The sequence below is a fragment of the Lutra lutra genome, chromosome 3, assembly GCF_902655055.1.
Source record: "Lutra lutra chromosome 3, mLutLut1.2, whole genome shotgun sequence".
Classification (NCBI taxonomy): domain Eukaryota; kingdom Metazoa; phylum Chordata; class Mammalia; order Carnivora; family Mustelidae; genus Lutra; species Lutra lutra.
The window spans coordinates 192,332,905-192,352,721 of record NC_062280.1 but is presented as its reverse complement, the minus strand read 5'-3'; the positions used below and the strand labels follow the sequence as shown (position 1 = coordinate 192,352,721).

Here is a 19,817-nt window from a genome sequence, read left to right as displayed (position 1 = left end):
AGTTGACATATAGAAATGAAAAGACAGCCCATGTTCATGGATCAGAAGAACAAATATTATTAAAATGTCTATACTACTCAAAGCAATCTACACATTTAATGTGATGCCTATCAAAACGCCACCAGCATTTTTCACAGAGCTGGAATCCTAAAATTTTAATGGAACCACCAAAGACCCCAAATAGCCAAAGCAATCTTGAAAAAGAAAAGCAAAGCTGAGGTCATCGCAATCCCTGAACTTCTAGGTATATCACAAAGCTGTAGCGATCAAGACAGTATTGTACTGGCACAAAAACAGAAAGATAGATCAATGGAACAGGAACAGAAAACCCAGAAATGGACCCATAACTATATGGTCAACTAATCTTTGACAAAGCAAGAAAGAATACCAAAGGAAAAAAGGGCAGTCCCTTCAACAAATGGTGTTGGGGAAAGAGGACAGCAACATTCAGAAGAATGAAACTGGACCATTTTCTTACAAGACACACAAAAATAAATTCAAAATGGATGAATGACCTAAATGTGAAATGGAAACCATCGCAATCCTAGAGGAGAATACAGACAGCAACCTCTTTGACATCGGCTATAGCAGTTTCTTATTAGGTCTTTGGAAGCAAGGGAAACAAAAGGAAAAATGAACTACTGGGACTTCATCAAGATAAATCTTCTGCACGGTGAAGGAAACAATTAACAAAACTAAAAGGTAATCTTTAAGATGGGAGAAGATATTTGCAAATGACATATCTGATAAAGGGTTAATATCCAAGATCTATAAATAACTTAATAAAGTCAACACCCAAAAAACAAGTAATACAGTCAAGAAATGGTTAGAGACAGGAATAGACATTTTTCCAAAGAAGGCATCCCGACGGCTAACAAACACATTAAAGAGATGCTCACCATCATCATTCATCAGGGAAATACAAAACTAAAATGAGATTCACCTCACACCTGTTAGAATGGCTAAAATTAACAACTCAGGAAACAACAGATGTTTCCCATGAGGATGCAGGGAAAGGGGAACCCTCTTACAGTATTGGTGGGAATGAAGGCTGGTGCAGCCAATGCCTGGAACTTCTTCAAAAAGTTCAAATAGCACTACCCTAATCCAGCAATTGCACTCCTAGGTATTTATCCAAAGGATACAAAAATACTGATTCGAAGGGATACATGCACCCCAATGTTTACAGCAGCATTATCAACAATAGCCAGATTATAGAAAGATCCCAAATGTCCATCTACTGATGAATGGATAAAGAAGATGTGGTGTACTGGGGCGCCTGGGTGGCTCAGTGGGTTAAAGCCTCTGCCTTTGGCTCAGGTCATGATCCCAGGGTCCTGGGGTGGAGCCCTGCATCCGGCTCTCTGCTCAGCAAGGAGCCTTCTTCTTCCTCCCTGCCTACCTCTCTGCCTATTTGTGATCTCTGTCAAATAAATAAAATCTTAAAAGAAAAGAAGATGTGGTGTATATATACAATGGAATATTCCTCAGCCATACAAAAGAATAAACTCTTATCAACTGCGGTGACATGGATTGAGCTAGAGTGTATTACGCTAAGGGAAATAATTCAGTCAGAGATATGAGTGAAATCATATGTGGAATTTAAGAAACAAAACAGACAAATGTAGGGACAGAAAAAGAGGGAAGCAAATAATAAAAACAAATAATAAAACAGAACCTTAACTAGAGAGCTGAAGATTGCTGGGGCGGGGGGGGGGGGTGGCCGGTTCAATGAGTCCTGGGCATTCAGGAGGGCACTTGAGATGATTACTGGTCTTTGTGCACAAATGTCGAATTACTTAATTCTACTCCTGAAACTAGTATTACTAGAATGTAAATAAAAACTTGAATAAACAGTATAAAGCCTTGGTGGTCTTTGTAAGGGCTTTGGCTTTGGTTAGGAGAGGTGGGGAGCCTCCGGAAGGCTTCGACAGGAAGCGTTTACAGTTCAGCCAGGTCCAGCTGGTTGCTGTGCTGATCAAGTAGCCAACAGTGGAGGCAAAGGCGGGAACAAGAGAGCATTTAGGAGACTTATTTCAACACTTCAGGCAGCGCTGAATGGGGGCTCTCCAACCAGTCTGGTAGAAGCGGGAGAGGCGGCTGGATTTGTTTGTATTTGCAAGCTGTAAGATGGACAGACTGTGAGTGTGAAAAAAAGAGTAATCAGAGATGACCTCACATTAATGGACCTGCGCAACTGCTGGAACGAAGCTGCTGGGACGGGGAAGGGTCCAGCTTGAGTGAGCCGAGGGTGAGGCAGCGGCCGCAGTTTGCTCAGGAGCCACCCCGCTGCTGGTGAGTACCTTCCGCCCCGTTCCCCAAGGAAATAACAGGAAAACTCCCGCTCCCAGCGTGCCCCGCGCGCTGGCCCGCGCGCCAGGGGGCGGGGCCTGCGCGCGCGTGCGCCGAGGCGGCACGGGTTGGCGGGTGAGGCGAGGCGGCCCCTTCGAGCGCGGTAGTTTGTTCCGCGAGGGGAGTGAGGACGCTTACGCGCTCTCGGCCACCTTCCCTTCCCGGGTAAGAGCGGCAGCGGTGGTGGATGCCGCCGCCAGGTGAGGGCGGCATCCAGGGGAGGGTGCTGGCGCGCCTGGGGGCCCCATCTGACACATTTCGAGCTCGCGGCCGTCGCCCCTCGGGGGGTATTGGTCGCCTCCGTGAGGCGGTCGGTGTAAGCTCGGTGCCCGCGGGCCCGGCCGCCGGGATTTCGCTCGCCTGGCGGATGGGGAGGCGGGAGTGAGGGGACGCGGCGGGCGGGGAGAGGCGAACTGCGGGGAGCCGTGAGGGGTCGCGCGGAGCCCTGGGGACGGCCACCCAGCCCCGCGCACGCGCGCCAGTTGAGCGAACGTTGGGAGCCTCCGGTGCCTTCGAATCTCGAACTCTGGGGCACTCCGCTCCGAATTTCTGCCCTGCGACCGCTCGGTGTCTGTCGCGGACCCGGCCGGGTTCTCAGCCCCCGGAAGACTTGAACTCTTAGCGCTTTTGTTTGCCCACGACTTGCAGCGTGCGGCTGTGGGTCCGACCGGCGGTGCCCACGCCGGTTTCTGGTGGAAGTTACGGTGGTTGTGGCATGTCGGTCCTGCAGCGTGAGCTGCGATCGCTCAGTGCACGCTGGGCTCGAGGAGTCGTCGTGCGGGTCCCTCTTGATGGCTCGCGATGTGGGAACACTGCCAAAGGAAGGGACTACCGACCCCTCGGCGCGGTGTCTCCGCGGCTCCCGGTTTGCAGAGCCAGACTCTGGGTCGAGACCGGGGGTTGCGGTGCGGTCCTGCTGTGAGTAATAGTGAGGACCGGAACACGTGCGCCAGTCACGAAGAACAGACTGTTCCTCGGGAAACCTGGGAGTAGAGTTTTTTCTGGAAACACCCCTCCCAATACACAACCCCCCCCCCCCCCCCCACGCAAACCCAAGTTTCTGAGGAGTAGTAGAGCATTCTGGGCTAAGATAGTGGGTTGAATACGCGTATCTGATATTACTCCCTCCGGAAGTCTCACCCAACTTACAGTAAAGAGGATTTTTAAGAGACGTGAATCCAGGTGATGGAGAGAACGGGAAAGGAAACAGCAGCAGTAAAATATTGGGGCCTGGAAAGCAGATGTTCTCCGCAAAGCTTAGCTTAATTCTAAACCTGCAGCAAGAAGTACTGTTGAACAAGTCCCTACGAACCACACAGTCACGGGCAGCACCGGTCACCTTGGGAACTGGCAATGAAGGGAACGGTGTTGGGGGTGGAGCTGGAGGGCTTAAGTAAAGCTAACTTAGGTGCAGTCTGTCCCACAGGCAATCAGGTATCTACATCTCCTTCCCCATTTCACACTTTTGGGTGACCGCCTTTCTCCCATTAGAAGGCAGGAGGCTGTTCTCTTGACAACATAGAACAGGATCTTTGAACCAGGGGACCCCAGGCACACTTAATTATGGGGCTACATTTATGAAAGCAGGGACACTGAAGGCTGAGGTACTTTATCCTTCTCCCACTCAAATCTCAGAATTGTTGTAGCTAGATTAATTCCCCTTATGTTCAAATAAGAATTTTTCTGCACACACATACACATATATGGAAGGACGATAAGTTGGTCACAGTGGTTGCTTCTGGGAAGGGAAAGGAACTAGGCGGCTGGGGGAGAAGGATGTGAGGAGACTTACCTATTTACATTTTTGTTTTTTTAAAATTTTGTACCATATGCAAATATATTGCCTATTCAAAAATTAAATGTATTCCTTAAAAAATAGAATTTCAAATGAATACATCATTTGATACAGCAATTCCTCACCCATGAATTTATTATATGGGTTTGTCTACACATAAGAAAATAATGTAAGTACATGCCATTCGTTGCAATATTTTAGCAAAATATTGGAAATAATCTCAGTGTTCATTAATAGATAATGGTTGGTGAAATAAATTATGTAGGACCCTTCCTTGGAATATTCTGCAGCCGTAAAATACAATGAAAGAAACTCAAAAGTAAGCACAAAATGTATTTTAAGTGGTAGGGGAGTCAGAAAAACATGAGTTTATTTTTTAAAAAGGAGGGGTTTGTGTGTCTCTATGTATAAAATATCTGGAAGAACATGTAAGAAGCAGGTAATACTCGCTGACTTTGGAGAAGGGATCTGGGTAATGAGTCAAAAATGGAGTGAGGGAGGCTTTTCACTGTCTATTTTTGGCATCTTTGAACTTTGAACCCTCTTATTGTTACCCAGTGAATGAATAAGTAAATGTTAACAGGTAAAAATAGATGAATAATGGAGATCTTGATGTTGGTAAGATCCTGAACAATAAGAGATTTCTCAAAACAGGAAGGAATGCTGCATAACAATCCCAAGATCTCAGTGGCTTACATTTCATGCTCTTGGTTCTTCAGTGGCTCAGATCTTGGCTGGATTAGGCTGGACTCCAGACTTTAGTTTTGGGTTCGTATCTGCAGCATGTATCTTCGATCTGGGACCCAGGCTAAAAAAGCAAAAATACCTGGAACATGCTTTTCTGATGGCTGAGGGTGGAACTTCAAGGGAGGCTTCTTGAAATTTGCCGTGTTTTCTGCTCAGAAGTGACAACATCAAAACTTTTACATATATTCCATTACTTAAAGCAATGTCACAGAGTCAAGTCCCAAATCAATAGGGTAGAAATGTATGTACACTCTGTCTACTGGGAGGCTCTGCACAGGCACCTAACAGAGAATGTGGATATATACTTCTGTTGTGGGGTGAGAGGAGTTGGAGAGATAATGTTGGAAAGATAATGATGAAAGAAATGGGTTAATAGAAAGATACTGTGAAATTAAGTTGAAGATAGTTGGTTGAGAATAAAGATGCTTAGGAAAAAAGATATGCATAATATATGCCAAGATACAGCATTTTACTCTGATATGAATTTTCTTAAGGTTTCCATGTCAAGGTATCATATTGGCTTTTCTTATGTAACATCTGCCATCCCCACACCTGGCCCTATAACCCAATTCTGAGTACCTGTGGTTTTAGGAAGCTTGAAAATAATTAATGAAATAATGCACCTGTAAAGGCACCAGTTCTCAGAGAAGTAGTTCTAATTGTGTTTATTTCAGCTACTGAATGTGTTCATTCATAGTTCTATATGTCATATCCATGTCTGCCAACCCACCTTTCACAACAGAATCTTCTTTTCAGGGAGATGTCCTTTGCTTCTCAGATGTAATGCACTTTAAGTTTGTTATTCAACAGTGAAAATGAGTCATACAGAGGTAATACATATTTTCGTATGTTCTGCATCTTCAGGGTTCCTTTTTTTTTTTTTTTTTTTTTTAAGTCATGTGGCTCCAGAGTAATTTTCTTATTTTCAGCTTGTACAGTGAGAGACAGTATAGCGTTAGTGGTTAAAAGGAAGGACTTTTGGAGCAAACTGCCCAAGTTTGAATCCTAGCTAGTGGCTGTATAACTTTGGGCACAAAGTTACTTAACCTGCTGTGGCGGTTTTCTCATCAGTAAAAAGGAGGTGATGATAGTACTTCATAGAATTATTAGGAAGGTTAAATAAATTAATACATATAAAGCATTATAATAGTACCTGACACACAATAAATAAATACTTAAATACTAGCTATTGTTAATATTGCTTTTTACTTAGTGGCCATGTGAGTCATGGTTCTCACAGAACAAACATAGTTATTTAGTTGTCTGAATAGGCAAGGAAGTAATTTTTGATCCCTTTATTCTCTTGAATTCCAGGTTAAATTAAAAATACCTTTTGGAAATAAATTACTAGATGCTGTTTGTTTGGTACCTAACAAGAGCTTAACATATGGAATAATTCTTACACATGGAGCGTCAGGAGATATGAACCTTCCTCATTTGATGTCACTGGCATCCCATCTTGCATCTCATGGTTTTTTTTGCCTGAGATTTACCTGTAAAGGCCTCAATATTGTACATAGAATTAAGGCATATAAATCAGTTTTGGTAAGAAAATTTCTTTATATTTACTTATAACAGAATTTTGTTTTAAAATTCTTAATACATTTAAGACATTCTATTGGCAGTCGTTTGATTTATTTAAAAAGCTTTTAATGAATATTCTTAGAAACTCAATAGTACATGACAGCTGTATAGTAGTCAGGTTTTTCTTTTTTGTTCTCAGTTTCCATGGAGATGAGTGCTCCCATCATAAATGTTCTTTCATGGTACTACCAAGGAAATTATTTATGATGTAATTTTCTTAGTGGAATTATTTAACTTCAGAATACAGTTCTGGATATTTGCCTACTATATTATGAATGTATAAATACAGCATTTTGAAGCTGTAAAATCCCTGGATAACACAAATTTGAAATTTTTAAAATCCAGATTATTTCAAACTTGCTAAGTTTTTCAGGGCTTTAAGTTAGATTTTAGTACTATTGTATATTAGTTGGAAGATTTTACTGGCTTTGTTTTTAATGTAATTCTTTAAAAATAATTTAATACTTTTTTTGAGACAGGCAAAGTGATTTTTTTTTCTCATTTATTTGCCTGTATTTACCCAGCTATGATTTGATAGTGACAGCATGATCAGAAGAGCAAAGAACTGGTTACCTCTTTCAAGAAGAATCCCTTGAGATTTTTATGGTTGTCTTTGCAAACAGTTTTATACATTTCACTAATGATGAGAAATATATATTGGTTTTTCCAGTGGAGTATTTCATAGGAGAAGAACTGATAATTTTTTGGTTGGTTTTTCTAGAATTACCTAAAGACCTCAGGAGAATACAAACTGGCAGGTGTTTTCCTTGGTGGTAAGTTGCAATACTTGCTTTTAAATCTACTTAATATTAGGGGCACCTGGGTGGCTCAGTGGGTTAAGCCTCTGCCTTCGGCTTGGGTCGTGGTCCCAGGGTTCTGGGATCGAGCCCCGCATCGGGCTATCTGCTCAGCGGGGAGCCTGCTTTCCCCTCTCTCTCTCTGCCTGCCTCTCTGCCTACTTGTGATCTCTGTCTGTCAAATAAATAAAAATAAAATCTTAAAAAAAAAATCTACTTATATTAATATAGGAATAGGTGATCAATAATTAAAATTGATTGGTGATAGGAAGCTAATTTAAGGATTTTTTTGTTTTGCTAATTCACTTTCTTTTATAACATCAAGGCACTTTATATATTTAAAGCAAATTTAAACCTCATACATACATTTTGGAACTCAAAGATCGTTCCTTTTATTTATATCCCTGAGTCACTGTCTCTCAAATGATTCTTTGGTCCTTACCTCAAGTATTCTTCAGAAAAAAAACTGCCTTCCCCCCCCCCCCCCTCCTTTTTTGACTTGGGATCAATTTTTAGCATTTCATGAAGTTATAGATGTCCATTGTGGATATTAAAACTTGTTAATTGCCACCTTTTGGAGTTAAGTGATAGAGATATGATGGATGAACAGTAAATGAAATCTTAACTTGCCATATTAGCACCACTTCTATATATGAATGTTTGTATTTCAAACTGAATTTTAATTGATTTTTAGGTCGTTCAATGGGCTCAAGAGCAGCTGCTTCTGTAATATGCCATATTGAGCCAGATGATGCTGATGATTTTGTTCGAGGTCTCATTTGTATTTCTTACCCACTGCACCATCCAAAGCAGCAACATAAACTTAGAGATGAAGATCTCTATCGTATAAAAGATCCTGTATTGTTTGTGTCAGGCTCAGCGGATGAAATGTGTGAAAAGGTGAATTATAACTTGATGTTTGCATAAATGAGAGAGTGAATGAAAGACAGTGTCTTGGGAACAAGATATTATCTGCAACTTTCAATCTCTATAAAAGGTGCTGATTGGACTAATGCTAGTTTTGTGACTTAGTTACCTGTTACTTCAGAGAACTGAAAAATATAAGCATACTGACAGAATTCATCTCCCTGGAAAGAGTTGCTAAATGGATTGACTCTTATTTGGGAATAAAAAGATTAATATCTGAATCTTGTGATTTGGGGATTTATACTAGGCTGTTCATTTGGTTTATCATTTCAACATTTAAGCGGATTCTTCAGATGGTTATAAAATTGACTCGAGACAGAGTAACTTAAACATGTTACTATAGATGGTCTAATGGATGCTTGATCTGTTCTATGATATTGCTGTATTTGAGAGATGTGGATGGACTGCCACTTCTGTGGACATTTCTTTGCATAGTCCATTGCCTTGAAAGTTGTCTGTAGAGTAGATATTAATGAATATTTAGTGAATGGATGCCAGTAGAGGTGGTGCAGGGAGAGAGAGGATCTTTATTAAACCCTGAAAGAGCATTAGTCTTGCATCCTCTTCTTTTTTTCCTTTAGAACTTGTTGGAGAAAGTGGCACAGAAAATGCAAGCTCCCAATAAAATCCACTGGATTGAGAAGGCAAATCATTCCATGGCAGTGAAAGGACGATCAACAAATGATGTTTTCAAAGAAATAAATACACAGATTTTGTTTTGGATCCAGGAAATCACTGAAATGGACAAGAGATAATTGTATCTAGCTACAAACTACATTATTTTTAATACAAATACAGTTCATTTGATAAAGAACAGCATACCTCTCAGCATTATGAGATATTTCAGATGAAGTTAATGTTCTTTAATGTTTCCCCCATTTTTAAAACACATTTTAATTGTGAAATTAATGTCCTTTATAAAATGTCTTTTGAAAGCACTGTTATAGTTGTATAAAGATGATGTACAAATATTGAAGTGGTCTAAATATAATTTATTTTCATTAATATAGTTAAGTTTTGAAAAAAAATTAAACATTTGAATTTTGTTACAATGGAACTTTTGTCTTATTTGCTATGCAACTGAGAAAGTACTCTAATTTTGCAGAGTAGTGTCTTTAAAAAAGGAAAACAACTGTTTATTATGGTAAATTTAGTTGTTTTCTAGAATGTATGCATTCATTCACCTAATCTTTTAATCTCAAGGGATAGGAAGGAAGATACATTTTCAAATTTGGGGACTCTGAACATTGTTTTTGGAATGAAGTAACTTCATTGAAGAAATGTTTCTTGAAAGCCTGTTACGGGCAAAGCCTGATTAGGTTTGTGAAGATAGGTAAATACTTAACATGGAGGAACTTGATATCTAGACCTCTCTCTCTGATTAAGGGGAGAATGAAATAAGGCCAAAATAGTGGGATTAACATCTGTGCTGTATCTAGGTGGAGTTAGGGTACCTAATTTTGGCCTGGAAAGTTCAGTTAATACTTGGACTGGACTTTGGTGGTGTTGAGTTACATATTAAAAGCATAGTGTCTGTATTTCCTACAAAGGACACAGAATATGATGGGGCTGATATATATGTTTGTAGGAGAGGGTAGTTTTCTATAGTAAGATATTAACTCTTTTTCCTGGCTTCTCTACTGCTCTATTATTAGGCCCTACAGAGAACCTCAGGGTGGCCCAAGCCATGCAGATTTTTGAGGTCCCTCATTCTTCCTTCTCTGATAGAGTCAATGGATTTTAATTATTTGTTAATTTTTTCTAAGTAGTGCATAAAGAACAGAAGCCTAGATAACAGTGTCTAAATTGTTTTACATTATAGAATGAAACTATGAAATCAAATTTTCTGTATCACTCCGTGTATAATAGTTACTTTTTAACTAAATTTCTCAAACAAGGCCTAACATTTTAAAAATAGTATATATTTAATCATTGATTAGCATTCAGAACTTTAAAACAGTACTGGTTGTCAAAAAATATGTTAAAAACATCCAGAGCTGACAAATAGAATAATGGTGTATAAACTAGTATAAATCAATTGGGAAATAATAATACCGTAAATCAGAAGTAAAACTAATGGGAAAGTGGAAAGGAAAACTTACTATAGAGCAGACCATAATACAGAAGTACAATGAAAAAATAGATTTAAAAGATTATTAACCAGGTTATATAGTTATTATAGTACAGTTTGCAAATTAAAGTATAGGCATCTGAGGGTTTTGAAGGGGCGGGGGGTGGGAGGTTGGGGGAACCAGGTGGTGGGTATTAGAGAGGGCACGGATTGCATGGAGCACTGGGTGCGGTGCAAAAACAATGAATACTGTTCCGCTGAAAAATAAAAAAGTAATAATTAAAAAATAAAGTATAGGCATGATATAGATGACCAAAGATACTAAATCAAATATAGAGATAATGTAGAGGGTCATTTAAAGTTGATTATTTTCCCTGAGGGGCCTTTAGGAAACTTCCTGATTGATGAAAGGGCTTGTCATTTGAGACCTGTGTACCTAGTCAGGGATGGGGAACATAGAACTCCTAGAGAGATATGAGTGAGCTGGGTAAGGTTGAAATAAACATTTGTGAAAAGGTCCTAGCTGCTTTTCACAGATTTCCACATCTTGCAGGGAAAATGTGCAGCCCCTTCAAGTTTGAGATTATGGTCAAAGAGCTGTCCTGGCACCTCTTCTGGGAGGCACCCCTGATTAATGGCACAACCATTACCTAGACCAATAGTTCCCAACTAGTGATTTTGCCCCCTGAGGGACATTTGACAGTCTCTGGAAACTTGGTTGGCACAATGGGGTAGCAGTGCTACTAGCATCTGATAGGAGGAGGAAAGGGATGCTGCTAACAGTTACAATGCACAGGACCGCCAGACAAAGAAGTATCGGATCCAAAATATCAGTAGTGTCCAGAATCTTGTCCTAGACAAACTTTACCTGTGGGGATACCTTGAAATCCTTTCTCCCTCACCATTAGCTTTTCTACCCCCTTCCAAAACCATTTGCTTCCTTTTAGTTGTCAAACACTGGGTTTTCAGTCTCAAAGTCTGATTTTATCCCCTCTTCTGTTTACACTGTAATCGCTCTAATGTAGGCCTTTATGGATTCTCATCTGCATAATTACAGTAACCTAACTGATCTTCCTCTCTTGTGGTGGTCTTGCTTCAACAAACCAGTTGATACCCTCAATCAAAAGCTGTTGATGGATCTCTAAAAGTGGCTATTAAGGCCAAAGTCTTGAGCTCAAGGCTGTCCACAATAGGCACTATCAACTTTATAGCACATTTCCCCGTACTCTGAACGTGTACAGCACAGTGACTCCAGTTAACCTGGACTATCCAAGGTTTTGGAACAAAGTGTTTCTGTCTCCTCTTCCTGAAACTTTCCTGTTAGTCTTTGTCACCAGATCTTCCTCATCCTTTTCCTCTTTATAGCTTTTTTTGAATTACCACAACCAAGTATCCCTTCTTGGAATACATACAGTATCTTCCTTTCTTTGTTGTTAATCACACTCTGCCTTCTTAGTATATTATTGCCCTATTTGTGCCTTATCACGTGTTAAATACTCCATGTCAGGGAATGGTTTTTACTAATCTTTGTATCCACAGAGCACTTTTAATTAGTTGTGTTGAACTAAGATATTCAGAGGGAGAATTTTTAACCATTATGAGCAATCCTTGCTTTTTTGTTGCTATTTTATACACATATTATTGGGACTTTTTCCCGATACATATAAAAAAAATGCCTAGTTCACGATGTCCAAATAGTGTAAAGAATGTAGCACTCGTAGATATAATTGGTCTTTAAAAACTAAACAATCTTTTGGTGTATTCTCTTCCAGTGTCTATATTACTGTTAATGATGGGGTTTCTCTGGTGTTCATTATTTTATTTTTATATATTTTTTTATTTTTTTCTTAGATTTCATCCATTTATTTGTCGGAGAGAGAGAAATAGCAGGCACTTGGGAGAGCGACAGGCAGAGGGAGAAGCAGTCTCCTTGCTGAGCAAGGAACCTGATGCAGGACCCAATCGCAGGACCCCAGGATCATGACGCAAGCTGAAAGCAGACACTTATCTGACTGAGCCATTCAGGCGTCCCTGTTTTATTTATTTTTCATTGTCTTCATAATTTTTAAGAATAAATGCAGCTTAGCACTTACTTTTGCACAGCTTACTTGAGATTGACACGAGAAGAGGTTTCTGGCATAAAGAACAGAGGTGTCTACGCTGAGAACTAGGTGATTGTACCCTTTTTTAGTAGACAAGTGCATAGGTAACAAACATGACAAAGCCCTAAAGGAGGTTATGCTTTTCTTCCCCATCGGCAGGAGTGGTACACAGAAGTTTCACTCTAGTTCTTACAGAGCTGGTCTGTGGTATACAAATCAGGAATTCAGTGCCATAAAGCTCTGAAAGATCTAAGGAACTGTAATGTGTTAAAACATTGAATACAGTAGTTAACATTAAATGAATTAGAGAATGCCTGCTATCCGGCAAGAGGAATCGAGTATTTTGCCAGCTGCATTAAATTCTATAGAAAAATGCAGCAGAATAAAATCACCCTGATTGTGTAGGTGGGTTGGGGGGTCAGAGAGGAGGGTATACTTTATCCTAGAAAAATCCAGAGGAATTGCCAAAGTTTCTTCAAGAACTAAGGAGGACCTGCCCTGCATTCTGGAGAGCTATCCTTTACAAAGACAAACCCCAAGATCGTAGTTAAACCTAAGTAAAGATTGTAAATACCTGTAGGCTATGGTCTGGTAGACTGGAAGACTATAAACCGATGCTTAGGCTGCGTCACTGAGCTCATTATTTCCAATAGTCCAGGAAGGTAAGAGCTCAATAAATCTTTCTTTCACTCAGTTATATATAATATGACAGAAGAGACCTGAAGAGTTAATTAACTCTGTTGTAAAGAATATACTTCTTGGGCGCCTGGGTGGCTCAGTGGGTTAAGCCGCTGCCTTCGGCTCAGGTCATGATCTCAGGGTCCTGGGATCGAGTCCCACATCGGGCTCTCTGCTCAGCAGGGAGCCTGCTTCCCTCTCTCTCTCTCTCTCTCTGCCTGCCTCTCCATCTACTTGTGATCTCTCTGTCAAATAAATAAATAAAATCTTTAAAAAAAAAAAAAAAGAATATACTTCTTTCCTCAACCCACCTGGAGTGAGCGAAGACAAAAAGAATTAATATTCAAAGAGAAAGTACTCTAAATCCAAGGTAGTGTTAACACTTTTTTTTTTTTAATAGTCTAGACTGTCTTGTGTTTGCTCCGTAAACTTTTACACCTACTCTCTAGACTTGGAGGGAAAGTGAGCAGTACTTAGACCTGGCTCGGCTCCATGCTAATTCTGACATGAGGAAGCCTCAGAAGTAGCTGTTCCTTGGAATCACCAGAGATAGGGCAAAAAGGGAATTCATCAGGAGACCATTCCAAAATCTAACCTTGGTTTTCAGCATAACAGCAGATTCTTAAGGAACATTGCTAACAGACTCCTCTAGCAAAAAGAATAAAATGAGACATTCTATTAAAAAAAAAAAATCAGGGAGCGCCTGGGTGGCTCAGTGGATTAAGCCGCTGCCTTCGGCTCAGGTCATGATCTCAGTGTCCTGGGATCGAGCCCTGCATCGGGCTCTCTGCTCAGCAGAAAGCCTGCCTCCTCCTCTCTCTGCCTGACTCTCTGCCTCTCTGCCTACTTGTGATCTCTCTCTCAAATAGTAAATAAAGTCTTTAAAAAAAAAAAAAAATCAGGCAGGCCTATAAGAGAAAAACTATCATATGTCCTATGTCCTGCCTAGTAACAATGAGACATACCAAAAAATTATTTGGTATTTATCTGAAACTCAAACTGGAGCATTTAGTTTCATTTTTTTATTTTGTTTTTACTAAACCTGGCAAAACTATATACTTCCCTTATCACAGGCATAAAATACAGTATTCCTGGTGGTTATGTCTAATTCAAATTTGTTCTACATTTTTTGAATTCCAGGGTAGTAATAATACAACTGTGCTGAGGGATTGTTGTAGAATTATGTTTTCTTTTTGTGAAATTAATAAAGGATTTAAAACTTTAAATGAAAAAAACTACTAAAGCAGCATACATGTCTCATCAATGAACTTCCATTATTGCTAAAGTAAGTTGACCTGAGCTCAGTCGAATACCCACTATGACACGTACCTCCCTTTACTCAGGCCCAGAGCAGGCCCTGCTGCACTTGACCAAGACACTAAGCAGCACCCCAAATTTTTTTCTGGCAGAGCATTGCATGTGGTTATGAAATGGGCATACCACCTTTTTGTGTTTCGGGGCATCCGGAATCGTAACCTTAAGAATGAACCATCAGTCTATCTCATATATTACACTAAAATGGCAAAGCAATTTTATTTCTTTAAAAAAGCAGGGCAGAATAGGCTGGAAGATAATACATTCTGGACATTGTGGGAACTTTTAGAGTCCTGGACTCAAAATGATTGGATAGCAATCTTTTTCATAATTTTCCTAGGGATTATTTTTGAGATCATACTCATAAAGATTTGTTCATCCTTTAATAAGAAGCCTACACTTCCAGAAAAGGGTAGTTCAAGTGCCCAGAAGGTAAGAACAAATGGTTGATTTCTTTCTTTCCTATTTTTCAAAATCAAACATAAGAATAACTTACAAAATTATAGAACTCTGGTATTTGGATTACTCCTCTAATATTTGTTATTAATCTCCCTTGAAATAGAAGGAAGACAGTTGCCTGAAAAGCACGAGATTTGGTATGTTATAAATTTCATACTTTAATATAAAACTTGCTCAACCTGAGCCTCTCCTATTGGTGCTCTGACCTTTTTTTTTTCATTCCCTCTTATCTCTAGATAACTGTCCAACTCCTTCATCTTCTGAGGAAAGGTAAGCGATATATTATGAATTTAAGTGAAACAGGTTGGTTTTGTGCTATGCAAAATTGCGTTTACATCTGAATTACGGAAAAGTATTTTCCCATATGTATAGAGGACCGCAGGTACTTGACATCGTAATTCAACTTAAACTTGTTTTTTATTTTTTCATTTTTTAAAAATTTAAATTTATTTAGCCAACATATAGTACATTGTTAGTTTCAGATGTAGAGTTCAGTTAATCATCACTTGCATCTAACATTGATTTTAATGGTTGTTCTGTTCCAATCTGTATTAATGGCTTTTCATGTACTATTGAAATTATCCTTCTAAGTGGGTAGTATTATTACTGTTTTTACAAATGAGGAAAGTTTAATGAGGTTTAGTAACTTGCTTCCCTATCCAACCTTTCTCTTCAGTACCTACTGTGAACCAAGTAAACCCTGAGCTAGGTACTGCAAGAGTGACATTTTGTTTATAGAGTCAGAATCCATCAGCATCCCGAAGATATACTAGTGCTAGGGATTAAATATGACATCACTATTCTTGTTGCATTAACATTTTAATTGCTCATATCAAAATCTATTCAACAATCATTAGATATCCACTCTACAATGGACATTGTGTTTGGTACGGGGATACAAACAATAAGACAGTCTCTATTCTCTAGAAGCTTATATGCTTGTGGAGGAGATACATGCATAAAGGATGATTGCCTTGCAGTATGCTAACGCAGTGACAGAAGCATTAGGAAAACATTTAGGAGATAGCTAAGCCAGCATAGGGTGTTAGAGATGGCTTCATGAAGAAGCTTATGCTGAGGTGAATTTTAAAGGATGCATGAAAATTAGAAAAAGACAGCAGGTTAGAGGAGTAAGGAGGGTGTTCCAGGACATGAGTAGAGGCAAGTAAATAAGAAACAGCAGGGTATGTGCAATAAATTATGACTACCATTAGGGAAGAGATAGGGCTTCTATGGTGGGCAGCATATTATAGTGAAAAAACACAAATTTTAATTTAAAAAAAGTCTAGGTTTATGTCATAGTTCTGCCTTTTAATGACATTATAGCCCTAGGCTTAAACTCACCGGCCTGAACTCCATCTCCTTACTTTCAAAATAGCAGTTAGAAGAATTATCTCTTAGAAAATCATGAAGATTAGCTAAAATGATATGTGTAACAAAGCAAGAATACTTTACCCTAGCACCAGAATTATTTTTGAGGGCAGAACCATATTTGGGAGAGCATCTTAGATTATTTTGAAGTGATCCTGCTTGAATATTGATGGAAGCCCAGGCATCACGCTGGTCAAAGTGGACTGCATCAGACTAAGTGAGTTCTGTCTTGCTTATGAAGTGGGAGAGAAGAGAAAGGTGGAGGGATGGGCAGAGGAGAGGGAGGAGCAGGGGAAAAGACCTGAGGCTTAGTACTGAAAGGCATCAAGGACATCAAAGGATGTGACCACCACTCACTATCTGATATCAGGGAGAGTCTTGCTGGCCAGGTGTAGTCTCAGTGAGCAAAGCAAACTGCTCATGTGACATCGATCCACTTTTGGGGAATGGTTTGTTTCAGGGTTGACGTCAGCCTTAGAAGTGTCTTGAGAAAGCCTGCCACCGCCACCATTATATGACTTTCAAAGCTTGGAGCTGGCATTGGTTGGTCTCAGAAGCGTGTTTCCTAAAGGGTGTTATCATTGATAAAAATGTTTAAAAATGGAATTGGTATTTATTTGTTACCATGACCTTAAGACTATACTGACTGTATTCCATTGAGTGGTTTAACAGATTTACAATTATTTCTGATGTGTCCTTGTTACCATGGCTGTAGAACTGTCAGTCTTTTCCCAGGAGTGCAGGGACTTCTTTTTAAATTTTCCAAGGCCAGGGCACCTGGGTGGCTCAGTGGTTAAGTGTCTGCCCTTGGCTCAGGTCATGATCTTGGGGTCCTGGGCTCAAGCCCCACTTTGGGCTCCCCGCTCAGCAGGGTGTCTGCTTCTCCCTCTCCCTCTGCCTCTTCCCTTGCTTGTGCACATGCATACTGTCTGTCAAATAAATAAATAAAATCTTTTAAAAAAATAAAAAATTTCCACAACCAGTTGAGGTTGCTGGGAGAGGTCAAAGGACATTGCAAAAATGGGGAGACACAACCAGTGTTTAAGTGGGTATTATTTGTATTTCTGTAACCAACTCCCCTCCATTTCTGCCTTCAGTCCTGAGCCACTTTTATGGGTGTTTTGTGTATATGAATTCCTCCCCCTTACTGAACTAAAAGAAAAGGTTGGGTTATATGTCTGGGTCAGCTTGTTGTGGATGAAAGTTAGTAATCAGAAACCTACAGTGAAGAGTGGTCACTCAACAAATATTTACCAATGTGCCAGGCATTATTGTATGCCCTTGAGATATATTAGTGAATTAAAAAAAAAACAATGATTCCTGCCTTAAGGTTTAGTTGGAGGAAAGTCTGATAATAAAAAACAATAGGATAAATAAAGAAATAACATGACAAAACATGATAGGATTTATGGTAAAGCAAAAGATAGAATAAGGTAAGAGGAATGAGGTGCCAGAAGTAGGGGAGGAGAGGTAGTTGTAACATATATGGTGGGGTTTGACTAAAGCCTTGAAGGGATATGGGAGTTAAGCAAACAGTTAAGGTAGAAGAGGATTCCAGACATTGGGACCAACTAAATCAAAGACCCTAAGGGGGGGTGTACCTAGTGTTTTAGAAACCATAAGAAGGCCAGTGTGGCTGGTGCAGGGAGTTGGGGGGTGACATATAGAGGATGGGGTCCGAGAAGTAATCGGTGACTAGATCATGGTTGGGTCTCTTAGGCCATGTTAAGGACAATGGCTTTTACTCTAAGTAACAATGGAGAATAATTGTAGAGTTTTGCATAGGGAAGTGATTTTTTTTATTAACATATAATGTATTATTAGTCCCAGGGGTACAGGTCTGTGAATTATCAGGCTTACACACTTCACAGCATTCACCATAACACATACCCTCCCCAATGTCCATAACCCAACCACCCTCCCCCTCCCCTCTCCCCCCGGCAACCCTCAACTTGTTTTGTGAGATTAAGAGTCTCTTGGTTTATCTCCCTCCTGATCCCATCCTGTTTCATTTTTTCCTTCCCTACTCCCAACCCCCCGACATTGCCTCTCAGATTCCTCATATCAGGGAGATCATATGATAATTGTCTTTCTCTGATTGACTTTTTTTGCTCACCATAATACCCTCTAGTTCCATCCACATTGTTGCAAATGGTAAGATTTCATTTCTTTTGAAGGCTGCACAGTATTCCATGGTATATATATACCACATCTTCTTTATCCATTCATCTGTTGATGGACATCTGGGTTCTGGGAAGTGATATTTTTAAAGGACTATTCTGCCTGCTGTGTTGAGAGAAGGCTATATTTGCTCAAGGGCCTACGTAGATGGCAGGCTATTCCGAGTAACCCAAAATGAGAGATAAAGGTGAGTGACACCAGGGTGGCAGCAGCAGAGGTGGTGAGACGTGGTTGGTTTCAGGACATACTGAGAAGGAGAGCCGACAGGGTGTGGATGTGTGAGAGAGGAGGCAGAAGTGAGTCCTAGGAGTTTTGGCCTGAGCAGGTAGAAAGTGCAGCTGTTGTCAACCCAGATGAAGAAAACTGTGGGTGAGGCATATTTTGATGGGGAGATCAGGAATATTGTTTCCTATTTGTTGAATTAGGGCTATTGATTTGATATCTAATAGAGGTAGTGAATAAGTGGTTTGGGAAAGATGTCTGGTAGAGGCAACAAGTTTGGGGGTTGTTGGCTTATGGACAATATTAAAAGCTGAAGAGAGGATGAGATTTCAAAGGGACTGTGAGAAGGGCAAAGGAACAAGGACTGAGCCCTGAGATACTCTAAAAGAGTTCAGAAAGAAGAGGAGGAGCCATCAAAGGAGACTGGGAAGGAGCTACCAGGGAGTGAGGAGGAAAACCAGGAGAATTATGATGGCCTGGAAGCTTGCCAGATGGAGAGTATGTGGAACTGGTATACAAGATAGATATCAGACCCAAATCCCTAATAAATAGAAAAGCAAAACCTTTAACAAGATACTAACACACCAATCCAGCAGCATATTAAAAGGATTATACACTATGATCCAGTGGGATTGTTCCTAGGAATGCACAGTTGGTTCAACATATGAAAATTATTTAGCATTGTTTTATTATGTTTAAAAACACAGTATTTAATTTTTTTTTTTTTTTAAGATTTTAAGAGATCACAAGTAGGCAGAGAGGCAGGCAGAGAGAGAGGAGGAAGCAGGCTCCCTGCCGATCAGAGAGCCCGATGTGGGGCTCGATCCCAGGACTCTGAGATCATGACCTGAACCGAAGGCAGAGGCTTTAACCCACTGAGCCACCCAGGTGCCCCAAAAACACAGTATTACATTGCTGAAATACCTGTCTTGCATTTCAGCTTTCCTCTTTTTCCTGAAATATGCAAAAATTAATCCTTTTTATGTATTATATTTTCACTATCTGTTCTACTTTTTTAAGTGAATAATCACATTCTTGTCCTGATGAAATTTTATCCTAATTATGTTTGGACACTGCTATAATTTATTGGGGTCACTTGATTCCCCAGAATGTTTGTATATCTTACCTTTGTCAGTTTGGATATTTTAATTCTCAGGTAACAGGAAACCATGATTCAAACTGCCATTCTAAGAGAATTTATGGTATCATATGATAGG

The 19,817-nt window shown here is 40.0% G+C and overlaps 2 protein-coding genes across 7 annotated transcripts in view; both read left to right on the top strand.

Annotated features, from left to right (window-relative positions):
- The first annotated feature begins 2,377 nt into the window (after positions 1–2,377).
- On the top strand, positions 2,378–9,273 carry TEX30 (testis expressed 30). Of its 5 annotated transcripts, XM_047720363.1 has the most exons (7): positions 2,415–2,517; positions 3,779–3,956; positions 5,651–5,724; positions 6,209–6,439; positions 7,200–7,251; positions 7,970–8,175; positions 8,784–9,273. In XM_047720363.1, the coding sequence occupies exons 3-7, from the start codon at positions 5,710–5,712 to the stop codon at positions 8,955–8,957; spliced, it is 678 nt and encodes a 225-aa protein (XP_047576319.1). In that variant the 5' UTR covers positions 2,415–2,517; positions 3,779–3,956; positions 5,651–5,709; the 3' UTR covers positions 8,958–9,273. The 5 variants fall into 5 exon arrangements, with proteins under 5 accessions (XP_047576318.1, XP_047576322.1, XP_047576321.1 ...); XM_047720362.1 differs by lacking the exon at positions 3,779–3,956 and having other exon boundaries at positions 2,378–2,517; positions 8,784–9,272; XM_047720367.1 differs by lacking the exon at positions 6,209–6,439 and having other exon boundaries at positions 2,416–2,517.
- Positions 9,274–14,408: 5,135 nt separating this feature from the next.
- Positions 14,409–19,817, top strand: part of CCDC168 (coiled-coil domain containing 168) — a 28,442-nt gene continuing 23,033 nt past the window's right edge. For both annotated transcript variants that reach the window (XM_047720347.1, XM_047720346.1), the window contains exons 1-3: positions 14,409–14,799; positions 14,930–14,963; positions 15,063–15,096. In XM_047720347.1, the coding sequence (XP_047576303.1) occupies positions 14,479–14,799; positions 14,930–14,963; positions 15,063–15,096 (389 nt within the window). In that variant the 5' untranslated portion in view covers positions 14,409–14,478. The remainder of the gene's footprint in view (positions 14,800–14,929; positions 14,964–15,062; positions 15,097–19,817) is intronic.